At 48.1% G+C, this 24,535-nt stretch overlaps 1 protein-coding gene across 1 annotated transcript; it reads left to right on the top strand.

Annotated features, from left to right (window-relative positions):
• The first annotated feature begins 3,630 nt into the window (after positions 1-3,630).
• On the top strand, positions 3,631-24,024 carry fkbp8 (FKBP prolyl isomerase 8). Its single transcript, XM_068015977.1, has 9 exons — positions 3,631-3,693; positions 6,880-7,244; positions 9,817-9,986; positions 10,078-10,166; positions 11,417-11,637; positions 17,773-17,945; positions 18,866-18,943; positions 22,968-23,099; positions 23,621-24,024. Exons 2-9 carry the CDS (start codon positions 6,893-6,895, stop codon positions 23,705-23,707), a joined length of 1,302 nt encoding a protein of 433 aa, XP_067872078.1. The 5' UTR covers positions 3,631-3,693; positions 6,880-6,892; the 3' UTR covers positions 23,708-24,024.
• Positions 24,025-24,535: the final 511 nt, after the last annotated feature.

Below are 24,535 nucleotides of genomic sequence, written 5' to 3'. Positions count from 1 at the left end.
TTTTAGTGGGTGCTGGGGTAACTAAGTAGCTGCTGGTGTAACTGGGTGGGCGATGGTGGATTTGTGTGGGTGCTGGGGTAACTGGTTGGGTGCTGTTTGATTTGAGTGGGTGCTGGGGTAACTGGGTGGGTGCTGATGGATTTGAGTGGGTGCTTGTGTAACTGGGTGGGTGCTGATGGATTTAAGTGGGTGCTGTATGACTTGAGTGGGTGCTGGGGTAACTGGGTGGGTGCTGGTGGGTTTAAGTGGGTGCTGTTTGATTTGAGTGGGTGCTGTGATAACTGGGTGTGTGCTGGTGGATTTGAGTGGATGCTGGGGTAACTGGGTGGGTGCTGATGGATTTGTGTGGGTGCTGGGGTAACTGGGTGGATGCTGTTTGATTTAAGTGGGTGCTGTTTGATTTGAGTGGGTGCTGTGATAACTGGGTGTGTGCTGGTGGATTTGAGTAGGTGCTGGTGGACTTGGATGGGGGCTGGGGTAACTGGGTGGGTGCTGATGGATTTTAGTGGGTGCTGGGGTAACTAAGTAGCTGCTGGTATAACTGGGTGGGCGATGGTGGATTTGTGTGGGTGCTGGGTTAACTGGTTGGGTGCTGTTTGATTTGAGTGGGTGCTGGGGTAACTGGGTGGGTGCTGATGGATTTGAGTGGGTGCTGGGGTAACTGGGTGGGTGCTGATGGTTTTGAGTGGGTGCTGAGGTAACTGGGTGGATGCTGGTGGATTTAAGTGGGTGCTGTTTGATTTGAGTGGCTGCTGGGATAACTGGGTGTGTGCTGATGGATTTTAGTGGGTGCTGGGGTAACTAAGTAGCTGCTGGTGTAACTGGGTGGGCGATGGTGGATTTGAGTGGGTGCTGGGGTAACTGGGTGGATGCTGGTGGATTTAAGTGGGTGCTGTTTGATTTGAGTGGGTGCTGGGGTAACTGGGTGGATGCTGGTGGATTTGAGTGGGTGCTGGTAGACCTGGATGGGTGCTGGGGTAACTGGGTGGGTGCTGAGGATTTTAGTGGGTGCTGGGGTAACTAAGTAGCTGCTGGTGTAACTGGGTGGGCGATGGTGGATTTGTGTGGGTGCTGAGGTAACTGGTTGGGTGCTGTTTGATTTGAGTGGGTGCTGGGGTAACTGGGTGGATGCTGGTGGATTTGAGTGGGTGCTGGTGGACTTGGACGGGTGCTGGGGTAACTAGGTGGGTGCTGATGGATTTTAGTGGGTGCTGGGGTAGCTAAGTAGCTGCTGGTGTAACTGGGTGGGCGATGGTGGATTTGTGCGGGTGCTGGAGTAACTGAGTGCGTGCTGGTGGATTTGAGTGGGTGCTGATGGATTTGTGTGGGTGCTGGTGGATTTGAATGGGTGCTGGTGTACCTGAGTGTGTGCTGCTGGATTTGAGTGGGTGCTGGGACAATTGGTTGGGGGTTGGTGGATTTGAGCGGGTGCTGGGTTAACTGGGTTGGTGCTGGTGGATATGGGTAGGTGCTGGTGTAACTGGGTGTGTGCTGTTTGATTTGAGTGGGTACAGGGGTAACTGTGTGGGTGGTGTTCGATTTGAGTGGCTGCTGGGGTATCTGGGTGGGTGCTGCTGGATTGGAGTGGGTGCTGGGGTAACTGAGTGCGTGCCGGAGGATTTGAGTGGGTGCTGAGGTAACTAGGTGGGTGCTGGTGGATTTGATTGGGTGTTGGTGGATTTGAGTGGAAGCTGGTGAATTTGAGTGGGTGCTGGGGTAACTGGGTGGGTGCTGCTGGATTGGAGTGGGTGCTGGGGTAACTGAGTGGGTGCCGGAGGATTTGAGTGGGTGCTGAGGTAACTAGGTGGAAGCTGGTGGATTTGAGTGGTTGCTGCGTTCACTGGGTGGGTGCTGGTGGATTTGAGTGGGTGCTGGGGTAACTGAGCGGGTGCCGGAGGATTTGAGTGGGTGCTGGGGTAACTGAGTGGGTGCTGGAGGATTTGAGTGGGTGCTGAGGTAACTAGGTGGGTGCTGGTGGATTTGATTGGGTGTTGGTGGATTTGAGTGGAATCTGGTGAATTTGAGTGGGTGCTGGGGTAACTGGGTGGGTGCCGGAGGATTTGAGTGGGTGCTGCGTTCACTGGGTGGGTGCTGGTGGATTTGTATGGGTGCTGCGTTCACTGGCTGGGTGCTGGTGGATTTGGATGGGTGCTCGGGTAACTGGGTGTGTGCTGGTGGATTTGAGTGGTTGCTGCGTTCACTGGGTGGGTGCTGGTGGATTTGGATGGGTGCTGGGGTAACTGGGTGGGTGCTGATGGATTTTAGTGGGTGCTGGGGTAACTAAGTAGCTGCTGGTGTAACTGGGTGGGCGATGGTGAATCTGTGTGGGTGCTGGGGTAACTGGGTGGGTACTGATGGATTTGAGTGGGTGCTGGGGTAACTGGGTGGATGCTGTTTGATTTAAGTGGGTGCTGTTTGATTTGAGTGGGTGCTGGGGTAACTGGGTGGGTGCTGGTGGGTTTAAGTGGGTGCTGTTTGATTTGATTGGGTGCTGTAATAACTGGGTGTGTGCTGGTGGATTTGAGTGGGTGCTGGTGGACTTGGATGGGTGCTGGGGTAACTGGGTGGGTGCTGATGGATTTTAGTGGGTGCTGGGGTAACGAAGTAGCTGCTGGTGTAACTGGGTGGGCGATGGTGGATTTGTGTGGGTACTGGGTTAACTGGGTGGGTGCTGATGGATTTGAGTGGGTGCTGGGGTAACTGGGTGGATGCTGATGGATTTGAGTGGGTGCTGGGGTAACTGGGTGGATGCTGTTTGATTTAAGTGGGTGCTGTTTGATTTGAGTGGGTGCTGGGGTAACTGGGTGGATGCTGATGGATTTTAGTGGGTGCTGGGGTAACTGGGTGGGTGCTGATGGATTCTAGTGGGTGCTGGGGTAACGAAGTAGCTGCTGGTGTAACTGGGTGGGCGATGGTGGATTTGTGTGGGTGCTGGGTTAACTGGTTGGGTGCTGTTTGATTTGAGTGGGTGCTGGGGTAACTGGGTGGGTGCTGATGGATTTGAGTGGGTGCTGGGGTAACTGGGTGGGTGCTGGTGGATTTAAGTGGGTGCTGTTTGATTTGAGTGGGTGCCGGGGTAACTGGGTGTGTGCTGGTGGATTTGAGTGGGTGCTGGTGGACTTGGATGGATGCTGAGGTAACTGGGTGGGTGCTGATGGATTTTAGTGGGTGCTGGGGTAACTGGGTGGGTGCTGGTGGATTTAAGTGGGTGCTGTTTGATTTGAGTGGGTGCCGGGGTAACTGGGTGTGTGCTGGTGGATTTGAGTGGGTGCTGGTGGACTTGGATGGATGCTGAGGTAACTGGGTGGGTGCTGATGGATTTTAGTGGGTGCTGGGGTAACTGGGTGGGTGCTGGTGGATTTAAGTGGGTGCTGTTTGATTTGAGTGGGTGCCGGGGTAACTGGGTGTGTGCTGGTGGATTTGAGTGGGTGCTGGTGGACTTGGATGGGTGCTGGGGTAACTGGGTGGGTGCTGTTTGATTTGAGTGGGTGCTCGGGTAACTTGGTGGGTGTTCCTTAAAATGATGGAGTTTGATGTCTGAGGCGTAGAGGAAGCGGAAGTGAATATGATTGACGTGTGGAGCATCCAATGAACACATGGAGCTGAGGGCTTCCGACCATTGGAGTGGCGAGGGCGGGGCTTGTGGGTGAAAACCGGAAATAAGGAACAAGGTGGGAAAGCGAGAAAGAGAATGTAAGTGGTTGGGAGAGAGAGGGAGTGTTTAAATGGAGGGGAGGGGGTAGAGAGAAAGAGTGTAAATTGGGTGGGGGGAGGAGGAAAGAGTGTAAATGGGGGGAGGGAGGAAAGAGTGTAAATGGGGGGGGGAGGAAAGAGTGTAATAGGGGGGGGTGGAGGAAAGAGTGTAAATGGGGGGGGGGGAGGAAAGAGTGTAAATGGGGGGGGGGAGGAAAGAGTGTAAATGGGGGGGGGGGAGGAAAGAGTGTAAATGGGGGGGGGGGAGGAAAGAGTGTAAATGGGGGGGGGGGAGGAAAGAGTGTAAATGGGGGGAGGGAGGAAAGAGTGTAAATGGGGGGAGGAGGAAAGAGTGTAATGGGGGGGGAGGAAGGAAAGAGTGTAAATGGGGGGGGGGGGGAGGAAAGAGTGTAAATGGGGGGGGAGGAGGAAAGAGTGTAAATGGTGGGGGGGGGGAGGAAAGAGTGTAAATGGTGGGGGGGGGGGAGGAAAGAGTGTAAATGGGGGGAGGGAGGAAAGAGTGTAAATGGGGGGAGGAGGAAAGAGTGTAATGGGGGGGGAGGAAGGAAAGAGTGTAAATGGGGGGGGGGGAGGAAAGAGTGTAAATGGGGGGGGGGGAGGAAAGAGTGTAAATGGGGGGGGGGGAGGAAAGAGTGTAAATGGGGGGGGGGGAGGAAAGAGTGTAAATGGGGGGGGGGAGGAAAGAGTGTAAATGGGGGGGGGGGGGAGGAAAGAGTGTAAATGGGGGGGGGGGGAGGAAAGAGTGTAAATGGGGGGGGGGAGGAAAGAGTGTAAATGGGGGGGGGGGGGAGGAAAGAGTGTAAATGGGGGGGGAGGAGGAAAGAGTGTAAATGGTGGGGGGGGGGAGGAAAGAGTGTAAATGGTGGGGGGGGGGGGAGGAAAGAGTGTAAATGGGGGGGGGAGGAAAGAGTGTAAATGGGGGGGGGAGGAGGAAAGAGTGTAAATGGGGGGGGGAGGAGGAAAGAGTGTAAATGGGGGGGGGGGAGGAGGAAAGAGTGTAAATGGGGGGGGAGGAGGAAAGAGTGTAAATGGGGGGGGGAGGAGGAAAGAGTGTAAATGGGGGGGGGAGGAGGAAAGAGTGTAAATGGGGGGGGGGAGGAGGAAAGAGTGTAAATGGGGGGGGGGAGGAGGAAAGAGTGTAAATGGGGGGGGGGGGAGGAGGAAAGAGTGTAAATGGGGGGGGGGGGAGGAGGAAAGAGTGTAAATGGGGGGGGGGAGGAGGAAAGAGTGTAAATGGGGGGGGGGGAGGAGGAAAGAGTGTAAATGGGGGGGGGGAGGAGGAAAGAGTGTAAATGGGGGGGGGAGGAGGAAAGAGTGTAAATGGGGGGGGGAGGAGGAAAGAGTGTAAATGGGGGGGGAGGAGGAAAGAGTGTAAATGGGGGGGGGAGGAGGAAAGAGTGTAAATGGGGGGAGGAGGAGGAAAGAGTGTAAATGGGGGGGGGGAGGAGGAAAGAGTGTAAATGGGGGGGGGGAGGAGGAAAGAGTGTAAATGGGGGGGGGGGAGGAGGAAAGAGTGTAAATGGGGGGGGGAGGAGGAAAGAGTGTAAATGGGGGGGAGGAGGAAAGAGTGTAAATGGGGGGGGAGGAGGAAAGAGTGTAAATGGGGGGGGAGGAAAGAGTGTAAATGGGAGGGGGGAGGAAAGAGTGTAAATGGGGGGGGGGGAGGAAAGAGTGTAAATGGGGGGGGGAGGAAAGAGTGTAAAGGGGGGGGGGGAGTGTGTAAATGGGGGAGGGAGTGTGTAAATGGGGGAGGGAGTGTGTAAATGGGGGGGGAGTGTGTAAATGGGGGGGGAGTGTGTAAATGGGGGGGAGTGTGTAAATGGGATGGGGGGGAGTGTGTAAATGGGATGGGGGGGAGTGTGTAAATGGGATGGGGGGGAGTGTGTAAATGGGATGGGGGGGGAGTGTGTAAATGGGATGGGGGGGGAGTGTGTAAATGGGATGGGGGGGGAGTGTGTAAATGGGATGGGGGGGGAGTGTGTAAATGGGATGGGGGGAGTGTGTAAATGGGGGTGGAGAGTGTGTAAATGGGGGTGGAGAGTGTGTAAATGGGGGTGGAGAGTGTGTAAATGGGGGTGGAGAGTGTGTAAATGGGGGTGGAGAGTGTGTAAATGGGGGTAAAGGAAAGTGTGTAAATGGGGGTAAAGGAAAGTGTGTAAATGGGGGTAGAGGAAAGTGTGTAAATGGGGGTAGAGGAAAGTGTGTAAATGGGGGTAGAGGAAAGTGTGTAAATGGGGGTAGAGGAAAGTGTGTAAATGGGGGTAGAGGAAAGTGTGTAAATGGGGGTAGAGGAAAGTGTGTAAATGGGGGTAGAGGAAAGTGTGTAAATGGGGGTAGAGGAAAGTGTGTAAATGGGGGTAGAGGAAAGTGTGTAAATGGGGGTAGAGGAAAGAGTGTGTAAATGGGGGAGGGGAAAGAGTGTGTAAATGGGGGGAAAGGGAGAGGGTGTAAATTGGGGGGGGTGGAGAGTGTGTAAATGGGGGTAGAGGAAAGAGTGTGTAAATGGGGGGAAAGGGAGAGGGTGTAAATTGGGGGGGGGGTGGGAGAGACTGTAAATGGGGGGAGGGGGTGCGTGAGAGAGGGAAAGAGAGAGTGTAAATGGGGGAGGGGGGGGTGATGAGGGCCTTTCAGCCAATGAATTGCTCTTTGAGTTCAGTGCTGTTGCCTGTTCCAGTCTGTGTTTGAATTTACTACAGTGAATCTGTTGGTTTACTATATGTGTAGAGATTAATGGAGTCGAGGCCTCCAATGTTGCAAAGTGGCCTCAGCTGCTCAGTGCAGGCAAAGGGCCGGTGCCTCCTGTAGTCGTCAGCCATGCAGTAACTAACCAGACAGTCTCTCTGACTGTTCCTCCTTCCCTGAAGGTGATGATGTTTGCTGGGGTGCAGTTTATTGATACATGCTCCCCTCTGGTAACCAGGAGCCAAGTTACCAAATCTTCATTTGAGAGTCTGGCATGCTATTCGACTGTAGGAGCATCGTCGTTGACCATCATCCTCTCCTCAGTGCTGTCCCCCATCGTCCATTCCTCTGGGCCACTGGACAGCAGCTGGGAATGAGAACCCTGGATGATTTTCCAAGTCCATGGGGACACAGGAGCTTATTGATTCTGAATCCCGAGCCAGTTACAATAATTTATTTTTAATTTGTTTTTCTCTCTTGCAGTTTCTGAGGCAAAATGGAGGAGTTGGTCTGGGATTCTCAGGGAGCAGCTGGAGATGCAACGTCACAGACCCAGGGGAACAAGCAGGGTGTCACCCTGACCTCAGGGAAGCCTCCAATCTACGCAAAAGCCTCTCTCCTGGACAGCGGCGAGGATGTAGAGATAATTAATGGCGACACCGATGAGGATGACATGAGTGAGCTCCCCTCTCTGGAAGATGTAGGACTCCCAAAGGAACCAGAGATCTGGAGTGGAGCTGAGGAAAGTTCAGAGCCCAGTGTCATGGAGATGAATGGAGAGTCCCAGAGCGGGGCAGGAAACCTGGACAGTTCACAGAAACCAGATGAGGAGTGGCTACAGGTCCTGGGTATGGTGAACTGTCTCTCACGCTATAACCTATAACGTTTCTCCCACAGATCAGCCTTACTTTAGCACCGAGGGCACACTGCCCTGTCGGAGGGGTGGCACAGAGAATATTAGAAATAGGAACAGTACGCCATATGGCCCCTCGCACCTGCTGCACCTTTCAGTATGATCATGGATCTCGATTCCACTTTCCCACTCGATCCCCATATCCCTTGATTTCCTAGTGTTCAAAAGTCTACTGATCTCAGTCTTGAATATACTCAATGACTGAGTATCCACAGTCCTCTGGGGTAGAAAATTCCAAATATTAACAACCCTCTGATTGAAGGAATTTCTCCTTATCTCAGTCTTGAATAACTGACCCCTTATCCTAAAACTATGACCCCTAGTTCTAGACTGTCCAAACAGGGCAAACAGCCTCTCCGCATCTACCCTGTCAAGACCCCTCAGAATCTTATATATTTCAATGAGTTTATCTCTCCCCTTAAATTCCAGAGAGTATAGGTACAATCTATTCAACCTCTCATCTGAGGAATTAATCTCGTGAACCTTCACTGCACTCCCAAGTTAAATATATCCTTCCTTCGATAAGGAGACCAAACCTGTGCACACTACTCCAGTTGTAGCCTTACCAAAGTCCTGTTCAATTGTCGCAAGACTCCCTTGTTCTTGTACTCCAATCCCTTGCAATAATGACCAAGAAGCCATTTGCCTTTCTAATTACTTGCTGTACATGCATGCTAACTTTCTGTTTTTCTTGTATTACAGCCAAGTCTTTCTGAACATCAGCATTTACAAGTTTCACACCTTTTGAAAAAAAATATTCTGCTTTTCTATTCTTACCAAATGTATAAACTCACACTTCCCCACATTATACTCCATCTGTCACCTTGTTGCCCACTCACTTAACCTGCCTGTATCTGTTTGCAGCTTCTTTGTGTCCTTCTCACAGCTTACATTCCCACCTAGCTTTGTATCATCAGCAAATTTAGGTACTTACTCTTGGTCTCTTCGTCAAATTCTTAATATAGATCACAAATATCTGAGGCCCCAGCACTGATCCTTGCAGCACTCCATTAGTTACAGCCTGCCAACTTGAAAAGGCCCCATTTATCCTTACACTCTGCTTCTTGTCTGTTAACCAATCCTCTATCCATGATATATTACTGCCAACTCCGTGTGCCCTTATCTTGCATAATAAACTTTTACGTCGCACCTTATCAAATGCCTTTTTGAAATCCAAATATGCTATATTTACTGGCTCCCCTTTATTTACCCGACTACCTACATTCTCAAAAAGAACTCATAAATTGGTCAAACACAAAGGAGTGCTGCACTGTTAAAGGGTCAGTACTGAGGGAGCGCCGCGCTGTCGGAGGGTCAGTACTGAGGGAGCGCCGCGCTGTCGGAGGGTCAGTACTGAGGGAGCGCCGCGCTGTCGGAGGGTCAGTACTGAGGGAGCGCCGCGCTGTCGGAGGGTCAGTACTGAGGGAACGCCGCGCTGTCGGAGGGTCAGTACTGAGGGAGCGCCGCGCTGTCGGAGGGTCAGTACTGAGGGAGCGCCGCGCTGTCGGAGGGTCAGTACTGAGGGAGCGCCGCGCTGTCGGAGGGTCAGTACTGAGGGAGCGCCGCGCTGTCGGAGGGTCAGTACTGAGGGAGCGCCGCGCTGTCGGAGGGTCAGTACTGAGGGAGCGCCGCTGCACTGTCGGAGGGTCAGTACTGAGGGAGCGCCGCTGCACTGTCGGAGGGTCAGTACTGAGGGGGCGCCGCTGCACTGTCGGAGGGTCAGTACTGAGGGGGCGCCGCTGCACTGTCGGAGGGTCAGTACTGAGGGGGCGCCGCTGCACTGTCGGAGGGTCAGTACTGAGGGGGCGCCGCTGCACTGTCGGAGGGTCAGTACTGAGGGGGCGCCGCTGCACTGTCGGAGGGTCAGTACTGAGGGGGCGCCGCTGCACTGTCGGAGGGTCAGTACTGAGGGGGCGCCGCTGCACTGCCGGAGGGTCAGTACTGAGGGGGCGCCGCTGCACTGTCGGAGGGTCAGTACTGAGGGGGCGCCGCTGCACTGTCGGAGGGTCAGTACTGAGGGGGCGCCGCTGCACTGTCGGAGGGTCAGTACTGAGGGGGCGCCGCGCTGTTGGAGGTGCTGTCTTTCAGCTGAGATATTAAATCAAGGCCCGTCTCCCAGTGGCCGATCTTTTTCTTTGGTGTTAACCCTGATTTAATAAAATGCCTTCATTAGTTTTAGTTTTCCCTCCCTCAACGCACAGGCTCAGTTGCAGGCTTCAAGTGATGGTGAAGGCTGCACCCAGTGACAGATGGGCTTCACATCGTATCTGATTTCCATTTCTACCATTTTTTCTTTTGTAGATCTGAAGCCCAAATTCTAATGTTTCTCCCCCTCCTCCCCCAGAGGCAAGACTCTCGCAGCTTCCCATTGTTCGTATGTAAGCCCAGATGCTGTGTGTCACAGGATATTTGACGCTGGAGGGCATCACCGCCGAGCCCAATCCTGCTCTTATCCAATGCACGGTACAAACACTACAGGAGCTTGATGTCCATGGTCTTTCCTGCAGGGAATGGGCTTCTGAAGAAGAAAGTTCTGGTAGCTGGTCAGAATGAGGAGTCGAGGCCGCAGAAAGGTCAGAATGTAATGGTACGGCTGAAGATGATGTTAGAGGATGGGACGGAGGTAGAGGAAGATCCGGCTCTTGCTTTCACCGTGGGGGATGGTGACGTTATCCAGGTTTGTGCAGGGAGGGCTGTTGGTGCCTCAATGTCTTGCAGAAGCACTTTGAGTGAGGCCATTGTTTAAGGGTGTCTCTCTCCCTCTGCAGGCGTTAGATCTCTGTGTCCAGCTGATGGACCGGGATGAAGTGGCACGAATTATCTCTGACTCGAAGTATGCCTACGGCAGTCTGGGCAGGTGGGTGTGCAAGACTCCTAATGAGAGCTGAGCCATCAGAAGCAGCAAAGCCCAGTCCTTTACTGCAGTCTCACTGGGCGGTTTCTCTACTTCAGTCCCCCACCACACAGAGCATTGACGTTCACTGGGGTCCAGGTCCCATTAACACTCCCAGGGCAGGTACAGTACAGGGGTTAGATACAGAGTAAAGCTCCCTCTACACTGTCCCCATCAAACACTCCCAGGACAGGTACAGCATGGGGTTAGATACAGAGTAAAGCTCCCTCTACACTGTCCCCATCAAACACTCCCAGGACAGGTACAGTACGGGGGTTAGATACAGAGTAAAGCTCCCTCTACACTGTCCCCATCAAACACTCCCAGGACAGGTACAGTACGGGGATTAGATACAGAGTAAAGCTCCCTCTACACTGTCCCCATCAAACACTCCCAGGACAAGTACAGCACGGGGGTTAGATACAGAGTAAAGCTCCCTCTACACTGTCCCCCATCAAACACTCCCAGGACAAGGTACAGCAAGGGGGTTAGATACAGAGTGAAGCTGTATAAAAGGGGGACTCTGGTGCTGAGAGACTTGCTCCCTCAGTTCCCAAAAAAAAATAAAAGAAAAAAAAAAATGGGGTTAGATACAGAGTAAAACTCCCTCTACACTGTCCCCATCAAACACTCCCAGGACAGGTACAGTACGGGGGTTAGATACAGAGTAAAGCTCCCTCTACACTGTCCCCATCAAACAGTCCCAGGACAGGTACAGCACGGGATAGATACAAAGCAAAGCTCCCTCTACACTGTCCCCATCAAACACTCCCAGGACAGGTACAGCACGGGGTTAGATACAGAGTGAAGCTCCCTCTACACTGTCCCCATCAAACACTCCCAGGACAGTTCAGCACGGGGTTAGATACAGAGTAAAGCTCCCTCTATATTGCCAAGCTGCTGTGTCACTGCTCTGAGTGAGATTGCTGTTTACCTATGGCCTATTTGCAGTGTGGTTTGTCCATGAGGAGTTGGATTGATCCTCACTGAATTTTGGAGTGTTGCAGCTATCAGTTTCAGCTTATTATTCCAAGATGGATTATATCCCGTTCCCAGAGGGAACATGTACCCAATGCACTGTTCCCAGGGGTCATCTGTTTCTTAAGGTAAATCTGCTAAGCGGCACCTTCTACATGGAACCGATTGCAAGGCTGAAGCCGTGGGAGTTGTGTAAGGGTGTTTTCTGTCTAATGCTGTTTCTCATCCCCTGCTAGTTCCCAGCCCATTGTCCCCCCAAACGCCACCGTCCAGTTGGAGGTTCAGCTTCTCTCAGTGACTGACAGCCCAGATATCGAACTCCTGTCGGGGACGGAGAGGCTGCTGCTGGCTAATAAGAAACGAGAGCGAGGGAACACCTACTTCCTGCGGAATGAATACGTCTTTGCAATCAGTTCATATGACATCGCCCTCAACATCATAAACTCCAACTCCAAAGGTATGTTCAGCACCTCACTCCATCAGGGGTTGTTAGACTGGTCCTCAATGGAAGATGGTAGCCAGTGTGAAGAATACAGAAAAAGGAGGAGGCCATTCAGCCCCTCCAGTCTGATCAACCATTCAGTGAGATTCTGGCTGATGTGCTTTCGCATTATATCCTTAATACTGTTGTCCAGCAAAAATCCATCAATCTCTGATTTAAAATGATTAATTGAGCCAGCACCTACTTTTTGTAAGGGAGAGTTTCCACACTTCTTTGCATGAAGAAGTGTTTCCTAACTTCTCTCCTGAAAGATCTGGCTTTCATTTTGTTATGTCCCCTTTACATGGACTGCCCCACCTGTGAAAAGGGTTTCTCTCCATCTACCCTATTAATTCCGAGGCCCAACCATCTTCAGCTGCTTCATCAATGACCTTCCCTCCATCATAAGGTCAGAAGTGGGGATGTTCGCTGATGATTGTACAATGTTCACCATTCGCAACTGCTCAGATACTGACACAGTCCGTGTAGAAATGTAGCAAGACCTGGACAATAACCAGGCTTGAGCTGGTAAGTGGCAAGTTACATTCATGCAACACAAGTGCCAGACAATGACCATCTCCAACAAGAGAGAATCTAACCATCTCCCCATGACATTCAATGGCATTGCGGTTACTGAATCCCCCACTATTAATATCCTGGGGGTTACCATTGACCAGAAACTGAACTGGAATAGCCATATAAATACCGTGGCTACAAGAGCAGGTCAGAGGCGAGGAATCCTGCAGCGAGTAACTCACCTCCTGGCTCCCCAAAGCCTGACCACCATCTACAAGGCACAAATCAGGAGTGTGATGGAATACTCTCCACTTGCCTGGATGGGTGCAACTCCAACAACACTCAAGAAGCTCGGCACTATCCAGGACAAAGCAGCCCGCTTGATTGGCACCCCATCCACAAACATTCACTCCCTCCACCACCGACACACAGTGGCAGCAGTGTGTACCATCTACAAGATGCGCTGCAGCAACTCACCAAAGTACCTTCAACAGCATCTTCCAAACCTGTGACCTCTACCAACTAGAAGGACAAGGACAGCAAATACATGGGAACACCACCACCTGCAAGTTCCCCTCCAAGTCACACACCATCCTGACTTGGAACTATATCGCCGTTCCTTCACTGTCACTGGGTCAAAATCCTGGAACTCCCTTCCTAACACCACTGTGGGTGTATCTACCTCACATGGACTGCAGCGGTTCAAGAAGGCAGCTCACCACCACCTTCTCAAGGGCAATTAAGGATGGGCAATAAATTATGGCTTAGCCAGTGTTGCTCACATCCCTTGAAAGAATAATAAAAAAAAAATTTCCTTTCAAAATCCTAAAAATCTCAATTAATCACCCCTTAACCTTAACTAGGGCTGTGGACAGGGCTTTAAACTAACAGAGTGGGGGAGGGTTTGGGTAAAGGGAAATTTAGAAATCCAAAGAGAGAGGTCAGGGTATTGGAGCAGGATAGTGATGTGGGTAACTCCCAACAGAATGGGACAGGAAGGGACGGAGAATTTAACAAAAATTGTACATCAGCAAATAAGGTAATTGCAGGGAATAGAGGTAAAAACATGAAATTAAAGTTTTTTTTATCTGAATGCACGAAGCATTTGTAATAAGATAAATGAACTAGTGGCACGAATAGAGGTAAATGATCTAGATCTAATTGCCATTACTGAGACCTGGTTACAAGGAGATCAAGGTTGGGAAATTAATATTCCAGGGTCTACAATATTTTGGATAGACAGACAGAATCGCAAAGGAGGAGGGGTAGCCCTGATAGTAAAGAATGACATAAGGACATTAATAAGAAGGGATCTGGCCTCAGAAGATCATGAAGTAGAATCAGTTTGGGTGGGAATTAGGAATAGCAGGAGTCAGAAAATACTGGTGGGAGTAATTTACAGGCCCCCTAACTGTAGTTATATTATTGGACAGAGCGTTAAATGGGAAATTATTGGAACATGTAAAAAAGATAATGTATTAATTGTGGGGGACTTTAATCTGCATATAGACTGGGACAATCAAATTGGCAACAGTGGTCCGGAAAATGAATTTGTGGAATGCTTTCCTGACAGTTTCTTGAAGCAATACGTTGTAGAACCAACTAGGGATAAAGCTATCTTAGATCTTGTATTGTGTAACGAAGCAAAGTTAATCAGCAATATCATAGTAGAAGATCCAATGGGAAATATTGAGCATAATACCATTGAATTTCATGTTGAGTTTGAAAGTGACACATTTCAATCACAAACAAGAATCTTAAACAAAGCCAATTACGAAGGTATAAGGGGAGAACTGGCTAAGGTTAATTGGGTAAATAGACAGGAAGGTATGGCAGTAAATGAACAGTGGGAAACATTTAAAGAAACAATTCAAAGGGTTTTTGCAAAAGTGCATTCCGTTCAAAAACAAAAACTCGTCCAGAAAGACCCATCTGTCGCTCATTCAGGAAGTTGAGAGTATTGGACTAAAAGAAGAGGTTTACAATGTTGCAAAAAATAGTAGTAAGTCTGAGGAGTTGGGAGTATTTTAGAAACCAGCCAAAGGGCCACCAAAAAGTTGACTAGGGGAAAAAAATAGAATGAGAGTAAACTAGCCAGCAATATAAAAACAGATTGTAAGAGCTTTTATAAGTACATAAAAAGGAAGAGAGTAGCTAAAATAGACGTTAGTCCCTTAGTGGCAGAGACAGAAGAAATCATCATGGGGAATGAGGAAATGGCAGAGGCATTGAACAAATATTTTGTGTCTGTCTTCACAGTAGAAGATACAAGTTCCATACCAGAAATAGGCAGTAACCTAGGGGTTAAAAAGAGTGAGAAAATTAAGGATATTGATTTCAGCCGAGAAAAAGTATTGAAGAATGTTGAGGGACTATAATCTGACAAGTGCCCGGGACCAGATAGCCTACATCCTAGGGTTCTAAAAGAGATAGTGGATGCGCTGACTACGATTTTCCAGAATTCCTTAGATTCAGGAAGGGTCCCATCAGATTGGAAATTGGCAAATGTTACGTCGCTTTTCAAGAAAGGAGGTAGAGAGAAAACCGGGAACTACAGTCCAGTGAGCCTAACATCAGTCGTTGGGAAAATGCTGGAAACTATTATTAAAGAAGTCTTAACATTACACTTGGAAAAGCACAGTATGATTAGAATAAGTCAGCATGGTTTTAGTAAAGGGAGATTTTTTCTGACAAATTTATTATAGTTTTTTGAGGATGTAACTGGTAGAGTAGATAAAGGGGAACCAGCAGAAATTGTATACCTGGATTTTCAAAAGGCATTTGATAAGGTGCCACATAAAAGATTAATAGGCAAGATAAGGGCTCATGGTGTTGGGGGTAATATATTAGCATGGATAGAGGATTGGTTAACAGATAGGAAGCAGAGAGTGGGCATAACTGGGGCATTTTCAAGTTGGCAGGCAGTGAATAGTCAGGTGCTGCAAGGATCAGTGGTGGGGCCTCAGCTATTTGCACTCTATATTAATGACTTGGATGAAGAGACAGAGTAATGTATCTAAGTTTGCTGATGGTACAAAGCTTGGTGGAAAGGTAAGCTGTGGGGAGGATTTAGAGAGGCTGCAAAAAGATATAGACAGGTTAAGTGAGTGGGCAACAAGATGGCAAATTGAGTATCATGTAGGGAAGTGTGAAGTTTTTCACTTTGGTTTAAAAAAAAAATTCTGCTTTTCTATTTTTACAAGGTGTGAAATTGGTAAGTTTTGATGATCAGAGAGACTTGGGAATACTCGTACAAGGAACGCACAAAATTAACATGCAGGTGCAGCAGGCTATTAGGAGGGCAAATGGCATGTTCGCCTTTATTGCAAGGGGGTTGGAGTACAGGAATAAAGAAGTCTTACTAAAATTGTACAGGGCTTTGGTGAGACTGCACCTGGAATACTGTGTGCAGTTTTGGTCTCCACATTTAAGAAAGGATATACTTGCACTGGAGGCAGTGCAGCGAAGATTTACTAAATTGGTCCCTGGGATGAGGGGGTCGTCCTGTGATGAGAGGCTGAGTAAATTGAGCCTATATTCTCTGGAGTTTAGAAGAATGAGAGGCGATCTAATTGAGACATACAAGATTCTGAAAGGGTTTGATAGGGTAGAAGCTGAGAGATTGTTCCCACTGGTCAGGGAATCTAGAACACGGGGACATAAGGGGTCAATCATTCAGGACTCTGATAAGGAGAAATTATACTACGCTCATAGGGTTGTGAATCTTTGGAATTCTCTACCCCAGAGGGTTGTGGATGCTCCATCATTGAATACATTTAAGGCTGGGATAGATAGATTTTTGGTCTCGGGAATCAATGGATATGGGGAGCGGGCAGGAAAGTGGAATTGAAGCCCAAGATCAGCCATGATCGTATCGAGTGGCAGAGCAGGCTCGATGGGACATATGGTCTACTCCTGCTCCTATTTCTTGTCTTCTATATTTCAGGGAATATAAGCCTAGACTATGTAAGTTCTTCTCAATCTAACCCCTGGAGCAGTGGGAACATTCTGGTGAATCTACACTGCACTCCTTCCAAAGTCAGTATGTCCTTTCTAAGGTACACTGCCCAGGACTGTACAGTTACTCCAGATATGGTCTATCCAAGGCTGTGTATAACTGAAGCAAAACTCCCTCCCCATTATATTCTCGCCCTCTAGTTAGAAAGGCTAACATTCCATTAGCTTTTGTGATTATTTTTTTGTACCTGACTCTTACATTTTAGTGATCTGTGTACATGGATCCATAAATCTCTGTGCACCTCACTGTTCCTAGCTTTACATCATTTCAATAATACTGGGACTTTTCCCTTTTTTGGTCCAAAATGGATGACCTCACACTTGCTTGTGTTGAAATCCACCAGCTGTAGTTTTACCCACTCACTTAATCTATCAGTGTGTTTTTGTAATTTTATGCCGACATATTTTTTATATGGTCTTTCATGGGATGTGGACATTGCTGGAAAAGCCAGCATTTGTTGCCCATCCCTAATTGCCCTTGAACTGAGTGGCTTGCTAGGCCATGTCAGAGGGCAGTTAAGAGTCACCCACATGGGCGGCACAGTGGCGCAGTGGTTAGCACCGCAGCCTCACAGCTCCAGCGACCCGGGTTCAATTCTGGGTACTGCCTGTGTGGAGTTTGCAAGTTCTCCCTGTGTCTGCGTGGGTTTCCTCCGGGTGCTCTGGTTTCCTCCCACATGCCAAAGACTTGCAGGTTGGTAGGTAAATTGGCCATTAGCAATTGCCCCTAGTATAGGTAGGTGGTCGGGAAATATAGGGACAGGTGGGGATGTGGTAAGAATAGGGAATTAGTGTAGGATTAGTATAAATGGGTGGTTGATGGTCGGCACAGACTCGGTGGGCCGAAGGGCCTGTTTCAGTGCTGTATCTCTAAACTAAACTAAAACACATTGCTGTGGTTCTGGAGTCACATGTAGGCCAGACCAGGTAAGGACGGCAGATTTTATTCCCTAAAGGACATTAGTGAACCAGATGGGTTTTTGCGACAATCAATAGTTTCGTGCCTCCATTACTGAGACTAACTTTCAATTCTAGATTTTTTATTAATTAATTGAATTTATTTAATTGAATTTAAATTCCACCAGCTGCTATGATAGGATTTGAACTTGCGTCTGCAGGGCATTAGCCTGGGCCTTGATTACCAGTTCAGCAACATTCCCACTACGCCACTGTCTCCCCTACACTGCTTACTATATCACCAATCTTTATCACTCGCAAACTTGGATATCTGGTTCTCTATTGTGTTGTCTAAGTCATGAATATTGTGAATAGTTGATGCCTCAGCATTGATCCTTGTCAGACACTGCTAATTACTTCCTGGAGCACAATTAGGAGTTTTAAATTAATTTCGTGTGTGGACACTCAATGGATGTTGTTCCATGTGCACTATTGTCACATAAACCTTCACACGTACAAAACACAGGAATATTCTACCAGCTTGCAATGTGTTTGCAGGGCAGTCTCGCAGCTCTGTAACCCAACATTTGGTTTGCTTTTTTCTCTGCATTGTTTCCCCAGTTGTTAGACATGGGCCCCTTTCTCTCTCTCTCTTTTTTGATAATCAATGTTAATTTTCAGTTGACTTTGCGGAGGAGGAGGAGGAGGAGTTGATGGGGGTGAAGGTGAAATGTCTGAATAATCTAGCAGCCGCCCAGTTAAAGCTGGAACACTTTGAGGCTGCACTTAAATCCTCAAATTCTGCCCTCAAGCACCAACCGAACAATGTCAAGGCACTCTTCAGGAAAGGAAAGGTAGGCCCAGGTTCAACTGAAGGCTAACCTGAATATTATAAACCTTAAATTAATATCTCTATAACAGATTACACTTATGCTGTGTGCACTTCCTGTCAAGCTTTCTCCACTATAAATGATTATGCCCACATTTAGATTGGGAACTGCCTTAATGTAGTGTAATTAATGTAATGTAACTGTGCCACTTTGCAACACCACCAGTGATGGGAGGGTGTAATTAGCATGACATGTTTAAATAGAAAGTTTCCATTATAAATGTGAACACAGGAATTTATAATGGAATATAAAAACAAGGGCAGAATCTATGACTTGAAAATAGGAACTAAATTACCTGTGTGTGTGTGTGTTGGTTAAATTATCCACTAATCTTGAACCCTGCATTACCTTCCCCTGGCTTTGACTCCCCATGTACCATGCCATGGAAGATGACCAGGGCAGCTCCGTGGTTTATATGTTGATGGCATCTACAGAGCTTGGGGCTCCAGCTCCCTGATGGCCCAATGTGTAGTTGCACCATCCCAGACATACAAACCCAGAAAGAGCTGAACGACCTGATATTGTTTCAGTCTCTGTAACCTGAACACAAACCGTGTTCTGTTGCGGCATCCCTTAGTGAGCGCTGGGCTTTGCATGACGGGAACCAAGGTGTCCTCGCTGCTTTCCCAATTACCTCCTTCTATCTCGCAGTTACTGTGTGTCACGTGGGCCTGGACAGTTAGATATTGGGAGGCTATTCACACAGGAAGGTTCGCAGCCCTTCTGTGTGCCTGATCTTGAGGTCCGCACTCACCGTTGGGGTTTACATGTCTGGAGTGAACATTTGTCTGAAACTGAAACCTGAAACTGTTGGTTTAATTGGCAGGATGAGAGGAGTCTGTACCCCAACCCCCTTCCACCGGTTCATTTTCTGTTTCCTGCAGGTCCTGGCCCTGCAGGGTGAATACACGGAGGCCATACCTGTCCTGAGGAAAGCTGCAAGACTGGAACCATCAAACAAGGTGAGTGAGAGGCCTGCAGGTGGAGTGTCGGCAATCAGGATTGCTGTCGTATATTGCTGAGCGGAAGCCTAACCTTCAAGGTAGACAGGCAAAGGTTCATTCACAAGTGAGGAATAGTCTCGTCGACACCACTGCCACAATGCCCAGTGTGTATATAGGGGGTGGGGGTGTGTGTGTGATGGGAGCCCTTGGAGCAGGCTTTCAGCTACCCCTTCAAGAACACCCTGGGGCAGATCCACATGGCCTGCATCCAGGCTCGCCAGCTGGATGTGCTGGCCATGTGTATGTATTAATCCCCGTCCATGTAGCAGAACCTGGTCTCGGCCGTCCTTGCCCTTGGACAAAGACCTTACTTCACTCGGACTGTGTGGTAGTCGGTGTGCAACGGCCACCCCACGTTAAAGAATCCATGAATCTTCTACCCCCTCAAAATGAACTTCGGGGCCTGGAATATCAGGACTTTCATGGACAACCCCAGCAGTGACAGACCTGAACGTTGCACCACTATCATGGCCTGAGAACTCCACTGCTCCAACATTGATATCGCTGCCCTGAGTGAGACAAGGCGGGCAGGAGAAGGCCAGCTCACGGAACAAGGTGCTGGATACAACTTCTGGAAATGTAAACCAGAAGAGTGCTGACTCCATTGGGTTGGCTTGGCCGTTAAAAAAAAAAACCCACCACCAAACACCACCTGCCCCGCCTGTGGCAGAGTGTGCGGATCCAAAATTGGATTATTCAGTCACCTAAGGACCCACAATTCTGGAGTGGAAGAAAGTCATCATCGTTCCTGAGGGACTGCCTAAGAAGAAGCAGAAGTGATTTATATTGGACTGCAGCTGTCCGAGTGGTGAATGTTCTGTGTTGACCGTTTATATATTAAATCTCCTGGGTATCTTTCAACCTCATCCTTAGCTTTTTCAACACCATCCATGGAGGATATGTTGTCTATCCTGCCTTCCAATATAGGAAACAGCACTGAGCTTTAGACTGTTTTTTAAAAAGGCAAATAATGGAGAACATCAGTTGTTTTTTTTTAGCTTTTATAAGTTTGAAAGAATTGTATAGTAAAGCCAAGTGACAGCCCACATTATTTACACAGTTTGTGGACAACACTTTATATGATAGAACATCGGACTTTTGCTTAATCCCTAAATAACTTATTTAAATTAAAAGTAAAATTGAAGAGTGTTATTGTTACCCCATCCATTCAGCTGCTGTTTTACTGGGATAATAATTCTTGATGGTTATGTAGAAGGGAATAGTTGTGATCTTGTTTTTTGTAAACAATGCCTTTGTGTTTGACCTATGTTAGCTTTTGAATAATGATCTTGATTCAGAAGACAATCATTGTGGTAATTATGTCAGTGTATAGCTTTTCTTGCTCCATACCTAGTTAGGAATGAAAGACAGATTTGTTACAACATGAACAACAACATCTGACAGCAATAGTTGAAGGTAGATTCAGCTGGTATGAAGAAATGCAAATATCAAGAAAGAGTTGAAAAATTGGGTGTATTTTAGAAGCGAGAGTATGGAGTGATTAACCAATGCCCTGGCCAATATTTATTCCTCAATCAACATCACAAAAAACAGATTATCTGGTCATTATCAGTTTGCTATTTGTGGGAGCTTGCTGTGCACATATTGGCTGCCACGTTTTCTACATTACAACAGTGACTACACTTCAAAAAGTACTTAATTGGCTGCAAAATACTGAGATGTCCAATGGCCGTGAAAGGCGTGATATAAATTCAAGCCTTCCTTTCTTTGAGCCACGGCTGATATTGTTCCACTCATGTACATGTCTTGTCCATACTGCACCTCGGCTTCATTGTCTGAAAACAGTTTCAGTTTCCACATGTACGCTAACAACACCCACTGCCTCACTCAACCCCTCAACTCTCTCTAAATTTATCAGACTTCTTGTCCAACATTGAGTACTGGATACGTAAAAATTACTTCCAGTTAAATAATTAATCATAAGGTCAGAAGTGGGGATGTTCACTGATGATTGCACAATGTTCAGCACCATTCGTGACTCCTCAGATACTGAAGCAGTCCGTGTAGAAATGCAGCAAGACCTGGACAATATCCAGGCTTGGGCTGATAAGTGGCAAGTAACATTCGTGCCACACAAGTGCCAGCAATGACTATCTCCCACAAGGGAGAATCTAACCATCTCCCCTTGACATTCAACGGCATTACCATCGCTGAATCCCCCACTATCAACATCCTAGGGGCTACCATTGACCAGAAACTGAACTGGAGTAGCCATATAAATACCATGGCTACAAGAGCAGGTCAGAGGCTAGGAATCCTGAGGCGAGTAACTCACCTCCTGACTCCCAAAGCCTGTCCATCATCTACAAGGCACAAGTCAGGAGTGTGATGGAATACCCTCCACTTGCCTGGATGAGTGCAGCTCCAACAACACTCAAAAAGCTCGACACCATCCAGGACAAAGCAGCCCGCTTGATTGGCACTGCAGCAAGGCTCCTTAGCACCTTCCAAACCCGCGACCTCTACCAACTAGAAGGACAAGGGCAGCAAATACATGGGAACACCACCACCTGCAAGTTCCCCTCCAAGTCACACACCATCCTGACTTGGAACTATATCGCCGTTCATTCACTGTTGCTGGGTCAAAATCCTGGAACTCCCTTCCTAACAGCACTGTGGGTGTACCTACCCCACATGGACTGCAGCGGTTCAAGAAGGCAGCTCACCACCACCTTCTCAAGGGCAATTAGGGATGGGCAATAAATGCTGGCCTAGCCAGCGACGCCCACATCCCATGAATGAAAAAAAAAATTGGAAAGACCAAAGCCATTGTTTTTGGTGCCCACCACTACCTCCGGTCCCTAGCTATCGACTCCATCCCTCTCCCTAGCAACTGTCCGAGGCAGAACAGATGGTTTGCAATCTTGCTGTCATGTTTTGCTCTGAAATGAACTTCTGACCACATATTTGCCCATTGCTGAGACTGCCAATTTCCACCTCTGTAATATTGCCTGACATCTCTGCCTCACCCCATCTGCTGCTGAAACCCTCATTAATGTCTTTGTTACCTCTAGACTCAACTGTTCCATTGCACTCCTGGCCGATCTCCCACATTCTGCCTCTAGATTTTAAACTTTAGGTCATCCTCTGCCGCTGTGACCTAACTCGCACTAAGTCCCATTCATCCATCATCTCTTGTGCTCACTGACCTATATTGGCTGCCGGTTAAGCAATGCCTTTTAAAAAAAAAAAAAAAAAATTTCAATTCTTATCAAATGCCTCCATGGCCTTGCTTCATCCCCACAATCCTCTGAGATCGCTGCGCTTCTCCGATTCTTGCCTCTTGAGCATCCCCGATTTTCATCACTGCACCATTGGCAGCCGTGTCTTCAGCTGTCATGGCCCTAAGCTCTGGAATTCCGTCCCTAAACCTCTTTTTCCTCATTTTAAGATGCTTCTTAAAGCCTACATCTTTAACCAAACTTTTGGTCACCTGCCCTAATATCTCCTTATGTGGCTTGGTAACACTTGAGACGTTTTACTACATTAAAGGTGCTAGATAAATGCAAGTTGTTCTTGTTGTATTCTGTAATGTCTAGCTGCCTTTTCTAATCCCTCCAAGTTTGGGATCATCTGCAAATTTGTGCAAGTTACTGAATCCGAATGACAGTGTAAGTTAGACACAGTTACATTCCCAGTGCAAATCCTTGGGGATTCCTCCACTTAGCATACTCCCAATCCAATAACCAGTACTCATTTCTAACCCTTCATCCAATTTACTACCTATTCTTATCCTGAATCCACAGAGCTTTGAATTAAACTAAAAGCCTTTCACATGGAATATTATCAAATGTCTTTTGGCAATCTGCATATCGGAGAACCCAGTCGTTTGGGTTGTCAGTTCCTCAAAGAAGTCCAGGGTTTGGTTGGGCAGGCTCTCCCCTTTCTGAATGCACTCTGACTGCTGTTTCACTCTGCTTTTTGTGGTCTCATAACAGTTACTGTTGCTTCTGATCTGCAGACTGTTCAGGCCGAACTCTCCCAGCTGTTGAAGAAGCAGTCAGAGCAGCGGACCATGGAGCAAGCCATGTATCGGAAGATGCTCGGAGACATGGCTGTGCCCCCTCGATCCTCACCATGTCGGTCATCATGGGTATGTGAATTAGACACAGCAGTTTTCATTTTTCTTTCTCACAAGGTGCAGATTGTGTCCCCATGGAAATACCTTGTCTAGTAGGGGGTGCTCATGAGATTGGGACAGTGTAGAGGGAGCTTTACTCTGTATCTAACTTGTGCTGTACCTGTCCTGGGAGTGTTTCACAGGACAGTGTAGAAGGAGCTTTACTCCATCTAACCAGTGCTGGGCCCCTGCACTAACATTCCTAACCTTGAGCACAACCAATATTTTAAATTTGTTTCTGGATAGAGAATGATGGCATTTTTCTAACAATGTTGCATGCAGTTTATACCCGGTCTGATTCTGGTCTGGCAATGAAACGACCTTGACCAGGAACTGATACGCTAACTGCTGCCAAGAGGTCATGAACTAGCCTTTTGACCTCCCTCACTCGAGCTCAGAAAGAGGGGAAAACACACTGATCATTGGGAAGGGTAATGACTGTCTCGTGGTGTATGGATGTGAGTGACCTGCTGTTCTCATCTCTGCTTTTCTAGAAGATTCCTTGGAAGTGGCTGTTTGGAGCAACAGTGGTAGCAATTGGAGGTGTGGCTGTGTCAGTCATCATTGCAGCTAGAACCTAAGACTTGGCAGGCAGCCATACTGAAACTTTTGAAGGGGCAGGCTCTGCTAATGCTGAATATATGCTCTTCCCCAATCCAGAACATTCTGAGCCTCACATTGATTCAGGTGTTGTAATTAAAGTTACAGGAATCTAGCCATTCCCATCCCTGCCATTAAAAATGAGAAACGTGGAGCATGTGTCAGAGTATTGGCTGATATTATGCTATGGTTTGATTTAACGTTAATTTATTTCTTGAGGGGAGGCTGTGGAGCTTCCTGTCAAGTGAAATTTATCTAAAATGTTTATATAGTTATAATAAAAATGTTTTTATTAAAATGTGTGTCTACTGAGAGATCCTTACTGCTGTCCTGATAGAGATCAACTAGCTCAGTAGAGACAGGAATCAAATCTGGCACTGACCTGGTCTACACAGGTCAGTACCACAGCGAGCAGTGCTGTTCCCACCGGAGTCACTGGGGAGCTGGTTGAAAGGTTAATCTGTTGGCCATTTTTTTGGAATGTTTTGTGCATTTATTTTGTTGCTCTGATTGTCTTGTGCTGCATTTGCTGGTAGGTATGTGAGGCTACATGCAGTTGTTAGAAGCAGGCTGATTTGCCCCATCTTCTGATTGCCACAAATTGAATCTGGGTGGTGTGAGATCTCCTGATCAGAGGCAAAGAGGTTCTCTATGGGAGGGAGAGGAAGAACCGTGGCCTAAACTCAAATTAAGGGGTCTGTCATCTAAGCACAGCTTGGGAGGGTTTTGACCATTGTGTGTACTGGCTTGTCCATCTGTGAACATTAACCTGTCAGCACAGTAACTCAAAAGCTTTGTTCAGTTGTCAA

The sequence above is a fragment of the Heterodontus francisci genome, chromosome 36 (genome assembly GCF_036365525.1).
Source record: "Heterodontus francisci isolate sHetFra1 chromosome 36, sHetFra1.hap1, whole genome shotgun sequence".
Taxonomy (NCBI): domain Eukaryota; kingdom Metazoa; phylum Chordata; class Chondrichthyes; order Heterodontiformes; family Heterodontidae; genus Heterodontus; species Heterodontus francisci.
The sequence above is the reverse complement of the archived record's forward strand: the minus strand, read 5'-3'. Positions and strand labels throughout refer to the sequence as shown.

Coding starts and splice junctions, on each gene's coding strand:
- fkbp8 (XM_068015977.1), top strand. CDS start 6,893: ATGGAGGAGTTGGTCTGGGATTCTCAGGGAGCAGCTGGAGATGCAACG. Junction 10,167..11,416: donor GCCTACGGCAGTCTGGGCAG/GTGGGTGTGCAA, acceptor ATCCCCTGCTAG/TTCCCAGCCCATTGTCCCCC. Junction 18,944..22,967: donor GACTGGAACCATCAAACAAG/GTGAGTGAGAGG, acceptor TCTGATCTGCAG/ACTGTTCAGGCCGAACTCTC.